At 33.0% G+C, this 18595-nt stretch overlaps 1 protein-coding gene across 1 annotated transcript; it reads left to right on the forward strand.

The window, feature by feature from the left end:
* Positions 1-13848: 13848 nt before the first annotated feature.
* Positions 13849-18285, forward strand: LOC115723145 (protein phosphatase 2C 70). Its single transcript, XM_030652580.2, has 13 exons — positions 13849-14093; positions 14907-15096; positions 15191-15364; positions 15469-15644; positions 15739-15897; positions 16144-16287; positions 16370-16431; positions 16827-16962; positions 17219-17313; positions 17509-17627; positions 17705-17834; positions 17915-17969; positions 18056-18285. The coding sequence occupies exons 1-13, from the start codon at positions 13962-13964 to the stop codon at positions 18212-18214; spliced, it is 1731 nt and encodes a 576-aa protein (XP_030508440.2). The 5' UTR covers positions 13849-13961; the 3' UTR covers positions 18215-18285.
* The last annotated feature ends 310 nt before the right edge of the window (positions 18286-18595 follow it).

Raw genomic sequence — 18595 nt, forward strand, 5'->3', positions numbered from 1 at the left:
AGGCTTGCCACTTTTCCAACTTTCCTTTTCTTACATTGTTAGTTTCCTATTTTGTCAAAAACTGCCAATTCCTTTGTTCAACCACATAAATGTCAAATCTAATTATTTAATAATTAAAATTAATTATCAAATAATATATTGTCATTTATTTATTAATAATAAAACTAATTAAAGTTTCCTAATTAATAAATATGCCCTTCAAAATCTCTATTTACTGTTTTGCCCTTAATAAGTGATAAATTCTCAAATAGACACAGTCTAACTTGAGAATTATAATTGATTAATTAAAATCAATTAAATGAGTCTTATAAGTAATATTATCTCAACTAGTGGGGGGACCATGGGTCTATATATCCGAGCTTCCAATAAGCAGATCAAGAATTTACTAATTAAATTCACTAACTTATTAATTCTTCGTTGAATCCACACATAGAACTTAGAATTGCACTCTCAGTATATAGAATGCTCTATATGTTCCACCATGTAGACACATCATTAGTTATCCATTGTTATAATCCTAATTTGATCAATGATCCTCTATATGAATGATCTACATTGTAAAGGGATTAGATTACCGTTACACCCTACAATGTATTTTATCCTTAAAACACTTAACCTCGTATAAATGATATTTCAGCTTATGTGAAATGAGTACTCCACCATTTATTTTCGTTTGGTCAAGCTTGAAGGAGATCATCCTTTACTTACTATTCGCCAGATAGAAGCTATAGATTCCATGTTTATGTTAGCGCTCCCACTCAATTGCACTACCGTGTTCCCAAAATGTTCATATCACCCTGACCCAAAAGTAAGCTTAACTAACAAATCAAAGAACACGAATAACCTCTTGAGATTGAGCCTAATCATAACAGGATTAAGATCATTTGATCTAGGATCAACTAGGCGATATTGACTTGAATAGATATTACGGTAAGTTTAATAAATCTAAGTCAAAGTTCAATATCGGTCCCTTCCGATGCATACTCCATGCATCCAACCTGAGCTTTACTTTAACCAATGCTCTGGAAAGAACATAGCATTTCTCCAAATGCAAGTAAACTCTGTTGTAGATTATCATATCAGTAAAACCCTGTGTCTGATAAATCTAGGAATCTTTATTCACATAGTCATGTTTACTTTCCAATGTGTTGAGAACACAATAAACAGGATCAAGTATGTGAAAAGGGTTTCAGATGAATTTATAAATCAAATAGACAAGCAATTGATAAGATGAACCAAAACATACACAAATGATCCTCTATATGGATGATTTAAATTCTAAAGGGACTAAATTACCGTAAAACCCTACAATGTATTTTATCCTTAAAATACTTAACCCTGTATAAATGATATTTCAGCTAAGTGAAATGAGTACTCCACCATTTATCTCGTTTGGTTAAGCTCGAAGGAAATCGTCCTTTGCTTACTATTCGCCAGATTGAAGCTATAGATTCCATATTTATGTTAGCGCTCCCACTCAATTGCACTACCGTGTTCCCAAAATGTACGTATCACCCTGACCCAAAAGTAGGCTTAACTAACAAATCAAAGAACACGAATAACACTCTTGAGATTGAGCCTAACCATATCAGGATTTAGATCATGTGATCTAGGATCAACTTAGTGATATTGAATTGAATAGATATTACGGTAAGTTTTATAATCTATTTCAAAGTTCAATATCGGTCCATTCCAATGCATACTCCATGCATCCAACCTGAGCTTTACTTTAACCAATGTTCTGGAAAGAACATAGCATTTCTCCAAATGCAAGTAAACTCTGTTGTAGATTGTCATATCAGTAAAACCCAGTGTTCTGATAAATCTAGGAATCCTTTATTCACATAGTCATGTTTACTTTCCACTGAGTTGACAACACAATAAACATGATCAAGTATGTAAAAGGGGTTTGGATGAATTTATAAATCAAATAGACAAGCAATTGATAAAGTGAACCAAAACATACACAAATGAATGAAAAATACTTCTGTTACTTTATTGATATTGAATAATCTGGATTACATTGAAATGGAGTTTTATTTAGGGCATAAAACCCAACAATAAACCCTAACAATCTTCCACTTGCCCTAAAAGCAAATCAGGCATCTCCCTTAATCTCATATTAGTTATATGACCCATAAAAGATTTTGCTGGTCTTTGTGAATAGATCTACCAGGTTATGTTTTGAGGCAATCGCCAAGACTGTCACATTTCTTTGTAGATGGTACCTCCTCTCAATGTGCTTGCTTTTCTTATGGCTTCTTGGTTCCTTGGACTTGGCCACCGCACTATTGTTGTCATAGTAGACCACCAGTAGTTTTTCTACCTCTGGAACTACTTCCAAATCAATGTAGAATTTCTTCAACCAAACTGCTTCCTTAGCTTCTTCACAACCTATTACATATCGGCTTTTATGGTTGAATCTGCAATATTGGTTTCCTTAATGCTTCTTCAGACTACAGCTCATCCACCAAGAGTGAATACTGGCCCAAATGTCAACTTTTGACTATTTTTTTCTTATTGAAAATTAGAATTAGTATGTCCAGTAGGATTCAACTCTCCACTGGAATATACAAGTATGAGATCTCTCGTTCTCTGAAGATACTTGAGAATGTGTTTTACAGCTATCCAGTTTTCTAAACCTGGATTAGATTGGTAATGACTAACAATCCTTACAACATAGCATATGTCAAGCCTTATACACAACATTGCATACATCAAGCTCCCAACTGCTGATGCATAAGGATAGTTTCCCATGTTCTCCATCTCCTGAGGAGTCTTTGGACATTGATCCTTACATAGAGTAATTCCATGTCTAGACGGTAACTGTCCTTTCATGGAATTCTTCATTGAGAATATTTTGAGCACCTTATTAATATAAGTTGCTTAAGAAAGTGCTAATGTTCTTCGCTTTCTATCTCTATAAATTTTGATGACGAGAATATAACTAGGAATACCATTACATTACCTTTAATGTATTTGTATACATAGACTTCATCTTCGTGTTGTTCGAAGCCATACTTTTTAATAGTCTTATTAAAGGTGATATTCCAAGATCTAAAGGCTTGTTTCAATCCATAAATGGATTTAAGCCACCTACACACCTTTTGACATTCCCCTAGTAGCACATACTTTTCTAGTTGTTCCATATAAATAACTTCATCAAGATCATCATTTAGAAAAGCAGTCTCAACGTCCATTTTCATATCTCGTAGTCATAAGTGGCAGCTATGGAAAGAAGAATCTGAATGGATTTAAGCATTTCCATAGGAGAGAAGGCTTCATCATAGTCGACGCCTTCTTGATGTGTGTAGCCTTTGGCTACAAGTCTATCTTTAAAGGTCTCTACCTTCCCTTCAACATTTCTCTTCTTCTTGAAAATCCACTTACATCTTATGGGTGTAATGACCTCAGGTGGAGTTTCCTGTTTCCAAACTTTATTGGTGCGCATGGAATCTATTTCTTGATCCATGGCATTGTTCTATTTGTCTGAATCAGGGTCTTCCATAGCTTGCTAGTAAGTTAATGGATCATCCTTGTCTATGCCAAAGATAAGAAAATGTGCTTTATGTTCAGAGCGGACAAGTTGTCTCACAATCCTCCCACTACGACGATGTACTAGGGTCTCCTTTTTCCAAAACTGTGGTAACTGCTTCCAGTCGTTCAACTAAAGGTGCTAAAATTGATGGTTTAAAAATCTACTTATTTCTAATTTCCTTAATAACCACTTGACTGTGTGGTTTGTGATTTGATAATAGTCATGTTCAAGAAAAGTAGCATTTATTGATACAAATATTATATTGTCTTGATGACTATAAAAATAGGAACCTCGAGTATCCTCTGAATATCCTACAAACATACACACTTCAGTTTTGGAAGCAAGTTTCTAAGTCTTGGGTTTAAGAACATGAGCAGGACAACCCCAAATATAAAAATATTTCAAACTGGATTTTGTCCCCTTCCATAATTCCATTGGAGTGTTGCTTATGCTCTTCGAGGGTACTACATTTAAAATGTAGGTAGCCGAAATGGCAGTGTTGAGTAACACATCATTGATCCGACCATGTCTAACAAGATTTGATTTCTTGTCTTTTTAATATCGTTCTGTTGAGGTGTTTCAGGTGGTGTAAGTTGGGATAAGATCTCTTCTTCCAGCAAGTAGTCTTTGAATTCAAAATCTAAATAGTCACCACCACAATCTGATCGAAGTATCTTTAATGATTTAGCGAATTGCTTTTCAGTCATAGCTTTGAAGTCTTTAAACTTTCTAAAAGTTTCAGACTTCTTGGCCATTAGGTAAGTATGACTGCATCTTGAGTAATCGTTAATAAAAGTAACAAAGTATTCATAACCACCTCGACTTGAATATTGATAGGTCCGCACACATCAGTGTGAATAAGCTCAAGTTGTTCTTTGGCTCTATTGTCTTTTGTAGAAAAAGATCTTTTAGCCATCTTTCCTTCTAGACAAGATTTGCATACTGAAAGAGTTCCCACTTTTAGTTCTCTCAAAGGACCATCCTTTGTTAAATAGTTAATTCTATTTATGACAATATGGCCTAAACGTAGATACCATAGATACATTTCATCATCATTTGAAACCTTTTGCCTCTTATTTTTTGAGGCAATGCTACTCTATATAATTCATTATTTAAAATTAATTGCTCACTTGGATTAAGCACATAAAGGTCGTTACTCTGTTTTGCAGAACAAATAGTCGTACCATTCTTAGAAATAATAATCCCATTATGAATAAAACTAATGTTAAATAATTGTCCATGCAAAAGAGATAAAGTAATAATATTCCTGGTACATTCAAGAATAAAATAAATATTGTTCAATAACAAAAAGTTATCATTAAATTTCAGACAGACTTTGGAAACACCTTTGGCAGACACTTGTGCTCTATTCCTAACCTGCATGGCCACCTCTCCATTAGTCAGCTTTCTTGACGAATCAAGTATCTGCATAGAAGAACAAATATGATTAGTGGCTCCCGAATCAACAATCCATAAAAAGTTATCATCTTCCACTAAGTTAGCTTCAAGAAAAAATAAATCAAATTTACCTTTCTTAAGCTCGGAGAGATACTTGTTATAGTTTCTCTTCTAGTGTCTCATTATGCCACAATGGAAGCACTTGAATTTCACCTTCTTGTCCTTGGACTTAAGGCTGGCTTTGTTATTCTTGACTTTAGGTGCCTTCCTGCCTTTCAGTTTGGGCTAGCCACTGCTGCTGTCCTTACTGTTCCATTTTCTTTTCTTATCTAAAGAAGAAGGAGAACTGGATTTTGCTTCAACAATGTTTGATTTACCTTCCTTGGACTTATCCTTGTTAATATTCTCAAACACGGTTAACTCATTCAACAATTGAGTAATGTTGAACTCTAGCTTGTTCAACAATTGAGTAACTGTAACTAACTAATGACAGCTAACACTTTCACAACTACTAACTAACAATATTTAACACTCTCCCTCAAGATGGAGAGGTAATGCTCATTAATCCCATCTTGTCTTTCAAGTTGTTAAATTGGTTAGGAAAGTGAGCCTTAGTGAAGACATCAGCTAGTTGCTCATTTGATGAAACATGACTGGTTTTTATAATACCTTGCTAAACTTTTTCTCGAACTAGATGACAATCTATTTTGATATGTTTAGTTCTTTCGTGAAAAATAGGGTTTGCTGATATATGTTGAGCAGCTTTGTTATCACAGTGAAGTAATGCAGGGCCATTGTGTTCATTCTTCAACTCTTTAAGGACAAATAAAAGCCATACAAGCTCACATGTTGTGTTGGCCATGGCCCTATATTCAGCTTCTGCAGATGATCTAGAAATGGTTTGTTGTTTCTTACTTTTCCAAGATATCAATGAGTCTCTAAGAAATATACAAAACTAGTAGTAGACCTTCGGGTATCTGGACAAGCTGCCCAGTCTGCATTAGTATAGGCTTTGAGCTTGATTTCTGATGTTTCGGGGAACAACAGCCCTTGTCCAGGACAATGCTTGACATATTACATGTTTTTTTGACCTACTTTCATGTGTCTAGCTTTAGGAACAACCAAAAATTAGCTTAATTTGTTAACAGAGAAGGATATATCTGGCCTTGTGATGGTAAGATATTGAAGCTTACATATTATCCTCCTATATAGTCTAGGATTTGCCAACTTATCATCCTTCTCATCTTGGCTCAATTTTAGGTTAGCTTCCATTGGAGTAGTGACTAGTTTGCAACCTAAATGACCAAGATCTTCAAGCCATTGTAATTCATAAGGTCTTTGAGATATGAAAATCCCTTTAGCAAATCTAGCCACTTCCAATCCTAGAAAATACTTGAGATTTCCTAGGTCTTTATGTCAAAATTTGTCATTCAACTTGATTTTTAGCGCTTTCAATTCATCTTGAGGCTTGCTTTAAGCGATACAAAGACTTGTGAGTTTACAAAGAGAATTTGGTGGAATCTCTCCCTTAGGACTAACTTTGGAGGTAAAGTCATATACACATCTCCATGTAAATCTCCATGCAAGAATGCATTATTGACATCAAGTTGTTGAAGATACCAACCATTGATGGCTGCAAGAGCTAACACAAGTTTAACAGTAACTAACTTTGTCACAAGAGCAAAAGTGTCTGTGTAATCAATCTCCTCTTCCTGATTATACCCTTTGGCCACAAGCCTAGCCTTGAATCTCTCCACAGAACCGTCTCCATTAAATTTGATCTTATAGAACCACTTACAACCAATAACATAGCAGCCATCAGGTAAAGTAACCACTGTCCGAGCGTTATTCTTCTCAAGGGCATCACTTTCACTATCCATAGCATGATCCCATTCTGGTATACCCTTAGCTTGGATAAAAAAAAATTGGTTTGAAGTTAACCTGCTGTAATCAAGAATTTGAGAAACGAGATAAGGAGTAACAACTTTAGAATCCTGAGACAACATAGAAGAATTAGAATTAGCAAGAAAACAATGATAATCTTGTAAATAAGATGGCTTATTTAAGGTTCTAGCAGGCCTGGTATGAGGAACATCATTAGAAGCTGGTTTATTTTGCTGTTGAAGATCATCAACAAGATCAGGTACATGATCAGAAACACTATCACCAGGAAGAACAACAGTAGGAGTTAGACCAGTGGGGGTAATATCAAAAGTAGAGAAGAAATCATGATATTCTTTAGGCAAAATGCGAGTGCTATGAAAGGGAAAAATAATTTCATGAAATTGAACATCCCGAGAACAAAAATTTTTGCCGGAATTGGGATCTAATAATTTGTATGCTTTCATGCCATGGGGATATCCTAAAAAAATGCAAGGTGCAACTCTAGGAGAAAACTTAGTTCTTGACATGGATAAAGTGGATGCATAAGGAAGACATCCAAAAGCCCTTAAATGATCATAATTGGGAGCTTTTGATTTTAGAACCTCAAAAGGAGAGGCATTTTTCAAATTGGGTGTAGGTGTTCTATTAATTAGGTAGGCAACAGTAGATACACATTCATCCCAATAGGTTAGAGGAATATAGGATTGAAACAAAAGTGCTCTAGCAATATTAGACAAGTGTTGATGTTTTCTCTTAACAACATAGTATTGTTGAGGTCCATGAATGCAAGAGTGATAGTGAATAATTCTAAGAGAACTAAATAAATTAACAAATTGTAACTCTTTATTATTATCAGACATAACACTCTTGATGGTTTTATTATATTGAGTCTTAATCAATTGAATGAAATTTGGAATGGCAACTTGTGCTTCAGCCTTTGCTTTAATAAAATGCACCCAAGTACATCTAGAATGATCATCAATAATGGTGATAAAATATTTGTAACTCCCAATAGTAAGAGTGTTATATGGTCCCCAAAGGTCAATATGAATCAAATCAAAACGTTCCTTGGCAATGTTGTGTATAGAAACAAAAGGTAGTTTTCTTTGTTTTGCATAGTGGCAAATGGAATAATATAAATTAGGACAAGAAACATTCTGAAATTGCAAACTTTTATTCAATGAATGAAGTTTAATACAAGAGGGGTGGCTTAGTCTATAGTGCCATATAGTGTCATTTGTAATTTTTGAATTAGAAATTAAACAGGAAACAAAAGGATTGCTTTTTTGTTTAGAAAGAGTCAGGTAGAAAAGTTTGCCATGTCTCTCAGCCGTCCCAATCAGTCGGGTCTTCATAGTGTCATGAATAACACAATGATCATGGTAGAAAGTGAATATGCAAGTACCAGAATCAAGCAAGGAAGTGATAAAAGTAAATTGAGATGAAATTCTGGTACATATAAAACATCTTTGAGGGTAAGAGTTGGGGATAACACTATGGTGCTGAGATATGAAACTTTTGTAGAAGAACCCTTAGGCATTTTAACATAAGAAATAGATGAACTTGGGTAAGTGTCTTGAAACAAACCAAAATTGTAGCGTACATGGTGAGTAGCACCTGTATCAAGAATCCAAGAAAAATGAGAATTGGAAAGGGTTTTACTAGAGAAGTGAGACACTGATGGTTGAGCTAGTTGAGATGGATTGGATTGTTCAGAAACTTTCTGAGTCAACATACTCATGAGCTTTTGGCATTGAGCAAAGGTTGCCACAAGATTCTGCTCCACATTTTGGTTATTTCCAGTTACTGTTTCGTCTCCTTGGGCACCAGAAAAATTGGCAGAAGGTGTTTTTGCAGGTCCTAAAGCATTTCTGTTAAGGAATTTTCCATACAACTTGTGTCCTGGTGGGTAGCCATGCAGCCTGTAACACTTTGCCATAATGTGTCATGCAACTCCACAATGGTGGCAAATGGTTTTGGTTTGTGTGGCTAAACACTCCATGCAAATTGCCCTGAGTTGGAAGATGTAGATGGTGTTGTAGGCTTGTCGATTTCATTGTTAACAGAAGTGATCACTCGTTGCCTTTCTTCTTGAACAACAGAAGCAAAGGCTTTATTGATATTAGGAAAAAGGATCTTGCATCAAGATTTGTGATCTAACATTGCTATAGGACTCATTTAACCCAATTACGAATTCAAGAACTCAATCCTCATCTTGATATTCCTGAATAACCTTTATATCACCACAACTACAAACAGGTTATAGTCTAAACAGAATTTGAACCTTGATTTAAAGCTTGCATAGACCTCTTAGCTTCAAACACCCTAGGTGCATTCTTTTGGTGATATCTCTCTTGAAGTTCAGACCAAATTCTGGCTGCATTATCCAGATACATCACACTGTCTGCAATCTCACTCAAAACAGTGTGAAGAATCCATGAGATCACCAAACTATTACATCTGAGCCAAGCATCATATTCCTCATCATCAACATTTGGTTTTGGTAATCGTCCATCAATAATCTTTATCTTATTTCTAGCAGCAAGTGCCACCATCACTGATCTCCTCCAAGAACTATAATTCTCACAACCAGTCAAGATTTTTGGAACAAGACTTTCAACAGATTGATCTCCATTCGATATATAGTAAGGACTTCGAGGATCATATCACTAGATGATCGATTATTAGGTTCGAGAACAGAGAATTTGTTAGAATCATCAGGTGCATCTCCCTAGTTCCTTGTACTTCGAGTATGAGCTCCACCACGTGCCATCTCCAATGGCAAACAAGAGTATTAATGTATCATTGATTCTCTGAATATGGAATACAAATAGTGAGCCTATATATAGCTCAGCAATACCGTGTACAAAACCAGTAAAAAGAAGTTACAACAACTTCAACTAACTGTAACTAACTAATGACAACTGACACTTTCACTAACTACTAACTAATTAATACTTAACACTTTCAGTTTTTTTTTGCGATTTGCTCTTTTGTGTGGTGTTTATGAGCTGATTTGTTCTAAATAAATAAATAATATATTAATTTTAAAATTATGAATTTGTTATATTACTTTTAATATTAACGATATTTAAATGTCACTCGTGATACTCTTACTTTTAGTAAAGATTTTACGGCGTTATTAATAGTACCGTTGTGATGTCCTTAATTCTTGTAGTGATATATATACTATAGCTAGTCATCATAGATTCATTATTCATTCTTATCTTTTAATAATTAATAAGCAAACATGCTTAACATGTTTCAGCGTTATAATATATTAGTCTTATATATATTTTCAAAGAGAGTTAATGTTTTACTATATTAGGGTTTTTAACAGAAAGCTACAATTTGTTTTACCAACACCAACTATGGATAAACGTACGTTTCTTAATTTTGACTGTTGAATAAAATTTACACGAAAAAATGACAAATATATAATAAATACTATGAAAGAAAAATGAAACCGTTATAAGAAAAATATATATATGTATGTATAGTATATAATAACAATGGGGGGTGACAATATTACCCCTTCTAAATAATTGTAAGAATAATAATAAAATAAAAAAAATAAAAAATGTAACTGTAAATATTTAAGACTTACCATGTTTGATTTTGTTCCTCCCAAACATGAAAGAATTGTAGCACTATATTAAGTGTCAATGGGTAACATCATACGTACCCCAATTCTCTTCTCTATACCATTATTTTGCTTTGCTTTTCTAAAACCCATATCAATGGCAAGTTTGAACAAAGCTATGAAGGACCTATCTCTTGGTCTTAATCAAGACCACCTGGTATTATTTCTTTCTCTACCTACTATTTGCTTTAACTTTGTACTAATTGATAATTTAGTTATGCATGCTTAGTTCTAAAGATTATTATTTGTCTCTTCTTCAAGATTTGATTGAGGATTTTCTTCCTCTTTTATTAGTAAAATAAGAGAGATTTATGATCTCTCTTAGTTAGATCTATATGTTTATTGATTATTTATTATATTGTACGTGTCTCTTTCGAATAAATTATCAAGATCCCGTCTTGAATTAATATCTATTAGCTTCTTTCGAGTTCATTTATAGATTGTCTTTTAACGGTTTTTAGATTGTTGTTGTGAGATCTTACTTTGTTTAAATTTAATTCTCTTTTAAGCTTAACTATTTATATTTGTTTTGGCGGTTTTTATCGCCGCCATATTTTAAGTTTTATTAAAGCTAATTTTTGTTGAATTTATTTTAAAATAACATTATTATAATGGTTTTTTGTTACTTTCATCGCGAACAAATCTAGTAGTGTATTAAAAAGTCATTTTAAGCATTATTTATAACATTGTATTACTTTAGCGATTTATCCTTATTTTTAACAACAATGTAAAATCTTTTAGTGTATTAAAGGTAACTCTTTTTTAAGCTTATTTTTTAATTTTATAGTTTTCTTATTATCTAATTATTATTTATTGTTGGTTATTATAAATTCAATTACAAACAATATACATATATAAGAGATAGAATATTATTGAAAAATTATTTCAATTTTTTAAAAATTTTACAAGATATCTTAGACAATAATAAAAAAAATTTAGATAGCAAAACAGATTCGGGTGCATCGATACATTCATTTTAATAAGTACATTATAGAAGCATCTTTAAATATATATAAAAAGAAAATGTAAAATATGTAAAATAATAAAAATCTAATATACAAATACCTTGCTTTTATTTTTAAACTTATCTACTAAAAAAACCTAAACAAAAAGCCCTTATTTCTTTTCCTTAAATTCTCCTTCCATATTTTTTATTTATTTATTTATTTATTATTATTATTATTATTATTATTTTGGGTAAGGCTCCTTCCATTACTCTAAACCCAAAAACTTGGGCATGAAAATTCATACCTATCTCCATCTTTCTTTTCAATAAAAAAAATTAAAAAAATATCCATATTTATAATCAACAGTACATCCATTTCCCTCACACTCCATATATAATTTTCATACCCTAAATCCACATCACCTCTAAATAAGTATCTTATTTATAACACAATCAATATTAAGAAAATTACACGTTATACTCACTTTTTATTTTTTATTTTAATTTTAATTTTTTTTTATTACCCTTTAATTTATACCCATGTCATGTTCTCATTATGTGTATTAATGGCTTTGATTTTAATAAATTATGAGAGGTTATATTTAATACTTTACTTATAAAATAACGTATTTATCAATTAAAATTATTTTATAATTATATTTAGTTAATATATGATAAAAAAAATGGTAGTTCTTAACTTATCCCCTCAATATTCGCGCTCTTTTTATTTGTTTCTCAATTATTGTATTGTCCCCTTGGTGATAATTTGCAACTAAAATGGGCCAAAAAAAATAAAAGAGGAAATTAATTTTTACACTCTTTTAATATTTTATTTTTACTACCTATTTTTATAGTTAATGTACTTATAATATTATTTTTTCAACCCAAAATAATAATTTAATTTTCAGTCTCTAATGCTAATGCCCATTGTCATCTCCACTCTTTCGGCGTGGCTAGCCCCTACTAATCCCATTCACCGACAATTTTAGCTTGGTTTATCCTTAAAATTTCAAATTAACTATACACATATTCTTTTACTCTTTCTTCATACATATAAACACATTTAAATAACATTTAGTATTTATATACATATAAATTTTTACTTTATTTAATCAATTTCAATATGAAAGAATTCATTAATGGTTTTAATTTGTTGGTTTTTTATGGTGGTGGAAGAATTGATAGAATGTATATAGAGGATGATATATCGGTTGTGGTATATGGGGAGAGATATTAGGCAATCTCCTTATAAAAGTGAGTATAAAATGCAATTAAAAAAAACGGGTATTATTCAAATTATCCCAAAATAAAATGCAATACAAGGCCTTATTTTATAAGTTTGGTCTTTTTGAAAGCAACATTCACAATTTGCTATTTGAAAAAGTTATGATCCAAATATTGAGTTCCAAAAATAATGATATAAAAAAATATTTCACTTTTTAATTCCTGATATTTTTGTTATTTATTTTAAAATACCTATTTATTCAAATTCAATTTGTGTAGGTTATGGAAGGATACGATTACTTAGCTAACATCATACTTTAATATGTTTTGTTAGAACTAAACATGTTTTGGGTAGACTAATTTTTTTTGAATTGGCATAATTAAATACTGTATTTTTTTTTAAGAAGGGTACTATAGGTTGTTAGTTTAAAACAAAAGTAGACTATTTTGGTTATTTATACATTCTTGGTTGTTAGTGAGTAAATGCCATATTTTGATAATGTTTTAGTGTTTTTTTAATGGGATATTTTAAACTAAAAGAATATGTAACCTCTTAAAATGTATATTAACAGCTAATGCTTAGTTATTCTTTCTAGAAGCTCTATTTTTGTGAGATGTTTAAAAAAAGGTAGTATGTTTGCAAATTAGTGTAAATGATTTGGCTAGTTATGGGCCCATAGCCCATGTATACTCAGTTAGGCTCATATAAGTAAAGCCCATTAGTCTAAATAGGCAAAGCCCAATAGGAACACGGGGTGGGGTATAGAATATCCCGCCCATAAATGCATACATGTTTTAATATATTTCCTAATTATTTTTAAACATTTTTTAATAATAAAAGAAAAAGAAAGGAAGCTTATTGAGTTGAGCCGGAGTGGTCGGTATTATATAATTATATAATTCTTTAATAATACTAAACAATATTATTTGACTATTACATAATTTGTCTTGAATTTCGAAAAATTTGCACAATCATGTAGCTGAAAAACACATATTTTTATTTTATTATATTATTACGTTTACTTAATAGAAAAGCAATTTTTATCTTTTTTACTTTATTTTAAAATTAAACTTAAATTTGGCATTGAATTTTATTTATTAGTTGTAACTAAAATACTCAAAATTAATTCTAGATGTATGTTTTTGTCTATTACAATTAGAAATAGTATTATGAAAGGGGTATTTTACCGGTAGAATGGAAAAATTAATTAAAATAAAAATTATTATTATTATTATTATTGTTTTTAATTTTTTGGGTGCGACCATTTCAAAGCGAGCTTCTCGCAAAGCCCGAGCCAATCTCTATTCTCCTGGAGAGAGAGAGAGAAATGAGTATGGCGATGGTAGATAACATTGTTGGTCTTCTTCTTCTCCTTATGCTGATTCTGATTCTCATCTTGGTCTTCTTAATCACCTGTAAACCATGGCGTTTCTTCTTTTCTCCTTCTCGCACCATTAAGGTAAAAATCAATCAATCAATCAATCAATAATACTATGTACAAAACCTTCTGCTCTTGCTTGGTTTGGTTTCTCTGTTTTTCCCCAAATCTATCTCGGAGCTTTTTGCGTTTTCGATCCCGTTTCTGAATTCGTAGTGTTTCGTTCCTGGTGCAATGCGGATGTTTGGTTTCCTTCCGAGAAAGAGTGGCAGAATCTTACCATCGATTTCGACCTTAATCTGATTGCTCTGTTTGTTTGTTTATTTACATAAATGAATTGTTTCTCTTCTTAGGGCTACCTAGTTTACTGATGCATTGCAATACTCTTTTCTTTTCCTCTGATTTTAGCTCTAAGTGTGTGTGACTTGTATTGAGGAAGTAATTGGAGTGTGATCGTCGTAATGCTCCGAAGCAATCGGGCTTGAAAACCAATTTACCTTTTTTCTCTCTCTTTTTCATCTGTTGGTCTGAATTTGAGGGTGTAGAGTAAAGAGTTTGAAGAAGTTGTCTTATGGCGAACTCGGAAGTTGGTTGATGCTATAATATAGTGATTTTGTTTGCATTGGTGTTAGATTAGGGACCGAATATGATATCTGAAAAATAACTTGATAGAAAGTAATTATGAAGTTACTGTTCCATTCATGTCATCAACTTGTTTCCATGGTGGAGTAGGGGAAGTGATTTTGTGCAATAATACTTTAGTAGTTTATTTATCTATCTCATTTTTATTTTTTTGAAAGAGTGATGTGAGAAGATGAAAATCAAGGTTAGGATTATTGGAAAGTAATGAACTTTTTCATGTATCACTCACTCTTCAAACTTTGACATATCTAGGTTGGAGATCTTGAGAGGCCCCTTGTCTCAGATGTTGCAGATCAGACACCAAATCCAAGTAACGAATTGCCAAGAGATTATGACCTAGAGGGAGCATGTTACCAGAACGAAGGACATTTCCGCTCTCCTCGAACATATGGACTTGTTCACAAGTCAAGGGTGACCACTACAGCTCCCAATTTGGTTCAAGGTATCGATGCTTGAAATAATGGTCATGCTAATTTTATTTTGATTCCTTTTCTTCCTTTCTTTTTTATTCCAAACTAATATTTTGCTTGTCTCAGGTGATAGCTTGGTTCTAGATGTAATTTCTGACCATTCTGAAGATGTTTCGATTGGCCAGACTCTTAAACGTCCAATTTTGAAACATCAGTTGTTGGCTGAAAAGAGCCCTGTTAAAGAGAGTTTAGAGCATGAAATTTTTCCAGAACATGTCTCAAAGGATGTTACTGATCAAAGTAATTGACTTCTCTCTTTATTGCATTAGGATGTTAATGTTCTAATAATTTCAGCTGGTTGTTTGCCTGAAAATATGTGTAATATCTGTCTGTTTAATGTGCAGTTAGCTGCCTTATCCTGGAGGTCATTTCTGGCCCTTCTCGTGGATTACGCCACTCTGTACTTTCAACAAATTCAAAGAGGCTTCCTCTAACTCTTGGAAGAATTTCTCCAAGTGACATTCTGATAAGGGATTCAGAGGTGTCAGGGAAGCATGCAATGATAAACTGGAATTTGAATGTAAGGATTTTAATGACTGTATTGCTTGGACTTGCTTTTGTATTGCATCCACTATGGTGCACTAATTATTTCGTACTTGAACCATTGGCTTCAGGATTCGAGATGGGAACTGAGGGACATGGGTAGTCTTAATGGAACACTTTTGAATTCGGAACCAATTAATCATCCTGATATTGGAAGTAGACACTGGGGTGAACCAGTTGTGGTTGTAAGTGGAGACGTAATAACTCTTGGAACAGCTTCAAGAATATATGTAAGTCTACATACTTCTGTTGATTTTGGCATAACATATTTTCTTTTTCATAATTTTCTTTGAATTCAGTTTAAAGTATCTTCTAACACAGTAGAATCTATAGAAAACACTGCATATATTTTCTGGTGCGGCTTATTGAATACTACTACGGTGTCCTTTTTTTCTCTTAAACAGTTGAACTGCAATTTCATACTTATGGTTGATCTCGTATTTGCAACTTTTAACCAATTTTAACATCTACCTCAGGTTCATATTAAGTCACAGAAGGAATGTGAGATCCCCTTTGGAGTTGGTGTGGCTGCAGATCCCATGGCTTTGCGTCGCGGAGGAAGGAAGTTTCCTATGGAAGATGTATGCTTTTATCACTGGCCTCTTCCTGGGATTAATCAGGTACTCAATTCTAGCGAGCTTTTCTTTTTCGTTGACAAATTTGCATTTCTCCAAAATATTTGATAGAAGCTTAACTTTGCAGTTTGGACTTTTTGGTATTTGTGATGGACATGGTGGAGCAGATGCTGCGAAATTTGCTAGCAAGTCAGTTTTATCTTCTCTTTACTTCCTTTCTGTTTTCCAAATTCTTTCATCTAATAGCCTATTGGTGAAGTTATAATAGTAGTGAGAAGTAGCCTCATTGTCCAGATAGCACATGTTTTTAGATGTGAAAAATTATGTCTTAGGATCAATGGTTAATGCATCATATATGTTGATGTACAGAAGCTGCTTTTCTTTCTCTGAACTCTGGAGTTTGTTTGTCTTTCTTTTCATATGCATCAGTAAATAATATATATACTATTTATTTAGACTACTTAACAACATTCATTCCCATATAACTAGTTATATAGATGTTCCAGTTCTTGGTAGCTACTAGCTAGTGTGTGTGTGTGTATGTGTTTTATCCTGTACAGCGTAGTGATATTTCTGTTATGCAGAGTGCTTCCTGAGACCATTGCAACTATTTTGTCTGACTCCCAAAAAAGGGAGAAGGTTTTATCACTGTGTGATGCTTCAGAAGTTCTTAGAGATGCATTTTTTCAGACAGAATCATCCATGGATTACCATTATGAGGTTTTCTCCTTTCTTTTTTTTCTTTTTTCTTTTTGGTTCATCCTTTGCATATTATTATTATTATTTGAAACTCTTGTTTTAGTGTGTACAAAATATATTGTTTTGAAAGAAAGTCTATGCCCCTATTAATGGGCTCAGCAAGCAGGAAAATCAGAAAAAAAATGTATTCATATATCCACTATCTTTTCAATAATTTTGGGCAGTGATATATGCGGTTAATGCTATAGTTTATGCTAATAAAACTAGTTTTACACAGGGTTGTACTGCAACAGTGCTTCTGGTATGGGCTGATGGTGCTGAAAATTTCTTTGCCCAATGTGCAAATGTGGGGGACTCAGCATGTGTTATTAAGTACGTATCAATGTTTCTCTTCTTTCGTCTTCCTTAACTAAATCTCCCTGTAAAATTATTATTGTTTAATTATGTATTAGATGTGATCCTTAACTTGCAAGATGAATAGATAGTTTTTCTTTCAAATAAGCCCTTTTACCAATTGTAATTATATGTATTGTAATTTGTAATTTATATTGATATGTTTAATTGTAGTGATGCGGATGGGAAGCAGATTAAGATGACAGAAGACCATAGAGTAGTTAGTCCTACTGAAAGACTCAGGATGGAACAAAGAGGAGAGCCACTGAGAGATGGGGAAACGCGGTTATGCGGTACTTGAACTTCATTTTTTTTGTTTTTAAGCTACCATCATCTTAAATATAGTAGTCACAATTTGCCTCTTCTTCAGGTTTGAATCTTGCTAGGATGCTTGGAGACAAGTTTCTTAAAGAGCAAGATGCTCGGTTCAGTTCGGAACCATTTGTAAGTAGAGCTGTGCGTATTGATCGAGCCAACGGGGCATTTGCGCTATTAGCAAGGTATTTGCTTTTGCTAAATGGTTTGTTTTTGTTTCTAAATGTTTTTGTCATTATTTCATTTTGACACTCTTCTTTTGCAGTGATGGTCTGTGGGATGTCATTACCACCAAGAAAGCTTTTCAGCTGGTCCTTCAGGTACTTCCTCACTCTACTTTTCAATATGGTTTTTCTTTCTACAATTAAGAGAAACACTTACCCATTTTGGTCTTTTATCCGAACAGTTTAGGGAGCGATGCTGCTCGGTTATGGAGAGTTCTGCTGAGAAGATTGCTAATTTTTTATTGAATGAAGCAAGAACAATGCGAACAAAGGATAACACCTCTGTATTATTTTTAGATTTTGAGAACTGGAGCAGGACCTCATGTAAAGATGAACCTTAAAAATGTGGAAAGAAAGAGATAAAAGAGTAATACACAGTGAGATATCTTCTTAGAAGATATTGTTTAGTTTATGAACCGTTGTTAAAATTTAGATTAGGTAGCCCTCTCTTGCCTTGGAATTTGTTAGAGTTATGTGGCTTCCATTTCTGATAATCAATTTCAATAATACACCACCAGCCCCTTTCATTTTCTTGCCATCTTAAAAAAAAAGGCCTTTGTCTGAGATTCTTTTGGGTAATCTGTATCTGAATGAAAAAGAAAATGTTGGGTTTGAGAGAAAGAAAGAGACCACACCTCTAAAGGATTTGATCCAAATATTTATATTTCTTTGAAAAGTTCATGCTTGTCTTTCTCAATTCTCATCAAATCAATATTTTTGTC

The sequence above is a fragment of the Cannabis sativa genome, chromosome 9, assembly GCF_029168945.1.
Source record: "Cannabis sativa cultivar Pink pepper isolate KNU-18-1 chromosome 9, ASM2916894v1, whole genome shotgun sequence".
Taxonomy (NCBI): Eukaryota; Viridiplantae; Streptophyta; class Magnoliopsida; order Rosales; family Cannabaceae; genus Cannabis; species Cannabis sativa.

Excerpts from the sequence above, each read along its gene's own strand:
- LOC115723145 (XM_030652580.2), top strand. The coding sequence starts at position 13,962 with ATGAGTATGGCGATGGTAGATAACATTGTTGGTCTTCTTCTTCTCCTT. Across the intron at positions 17,628-17,704 it reads TGGGGAAACGCGGTTATGCG|GTTTGAATCTTGCTAGGATG; the intron begins GTACTTGAACTT and ends CCTCTTCTTCAG. Across the intron at positions 17,835-17,914 it reads GCATTTGCGCTATTAGCAAG|TGATGGTCTGTGGGATGTCA; the intron begins GTATTTGCTTTT and ends CTTCTTTTGCAG.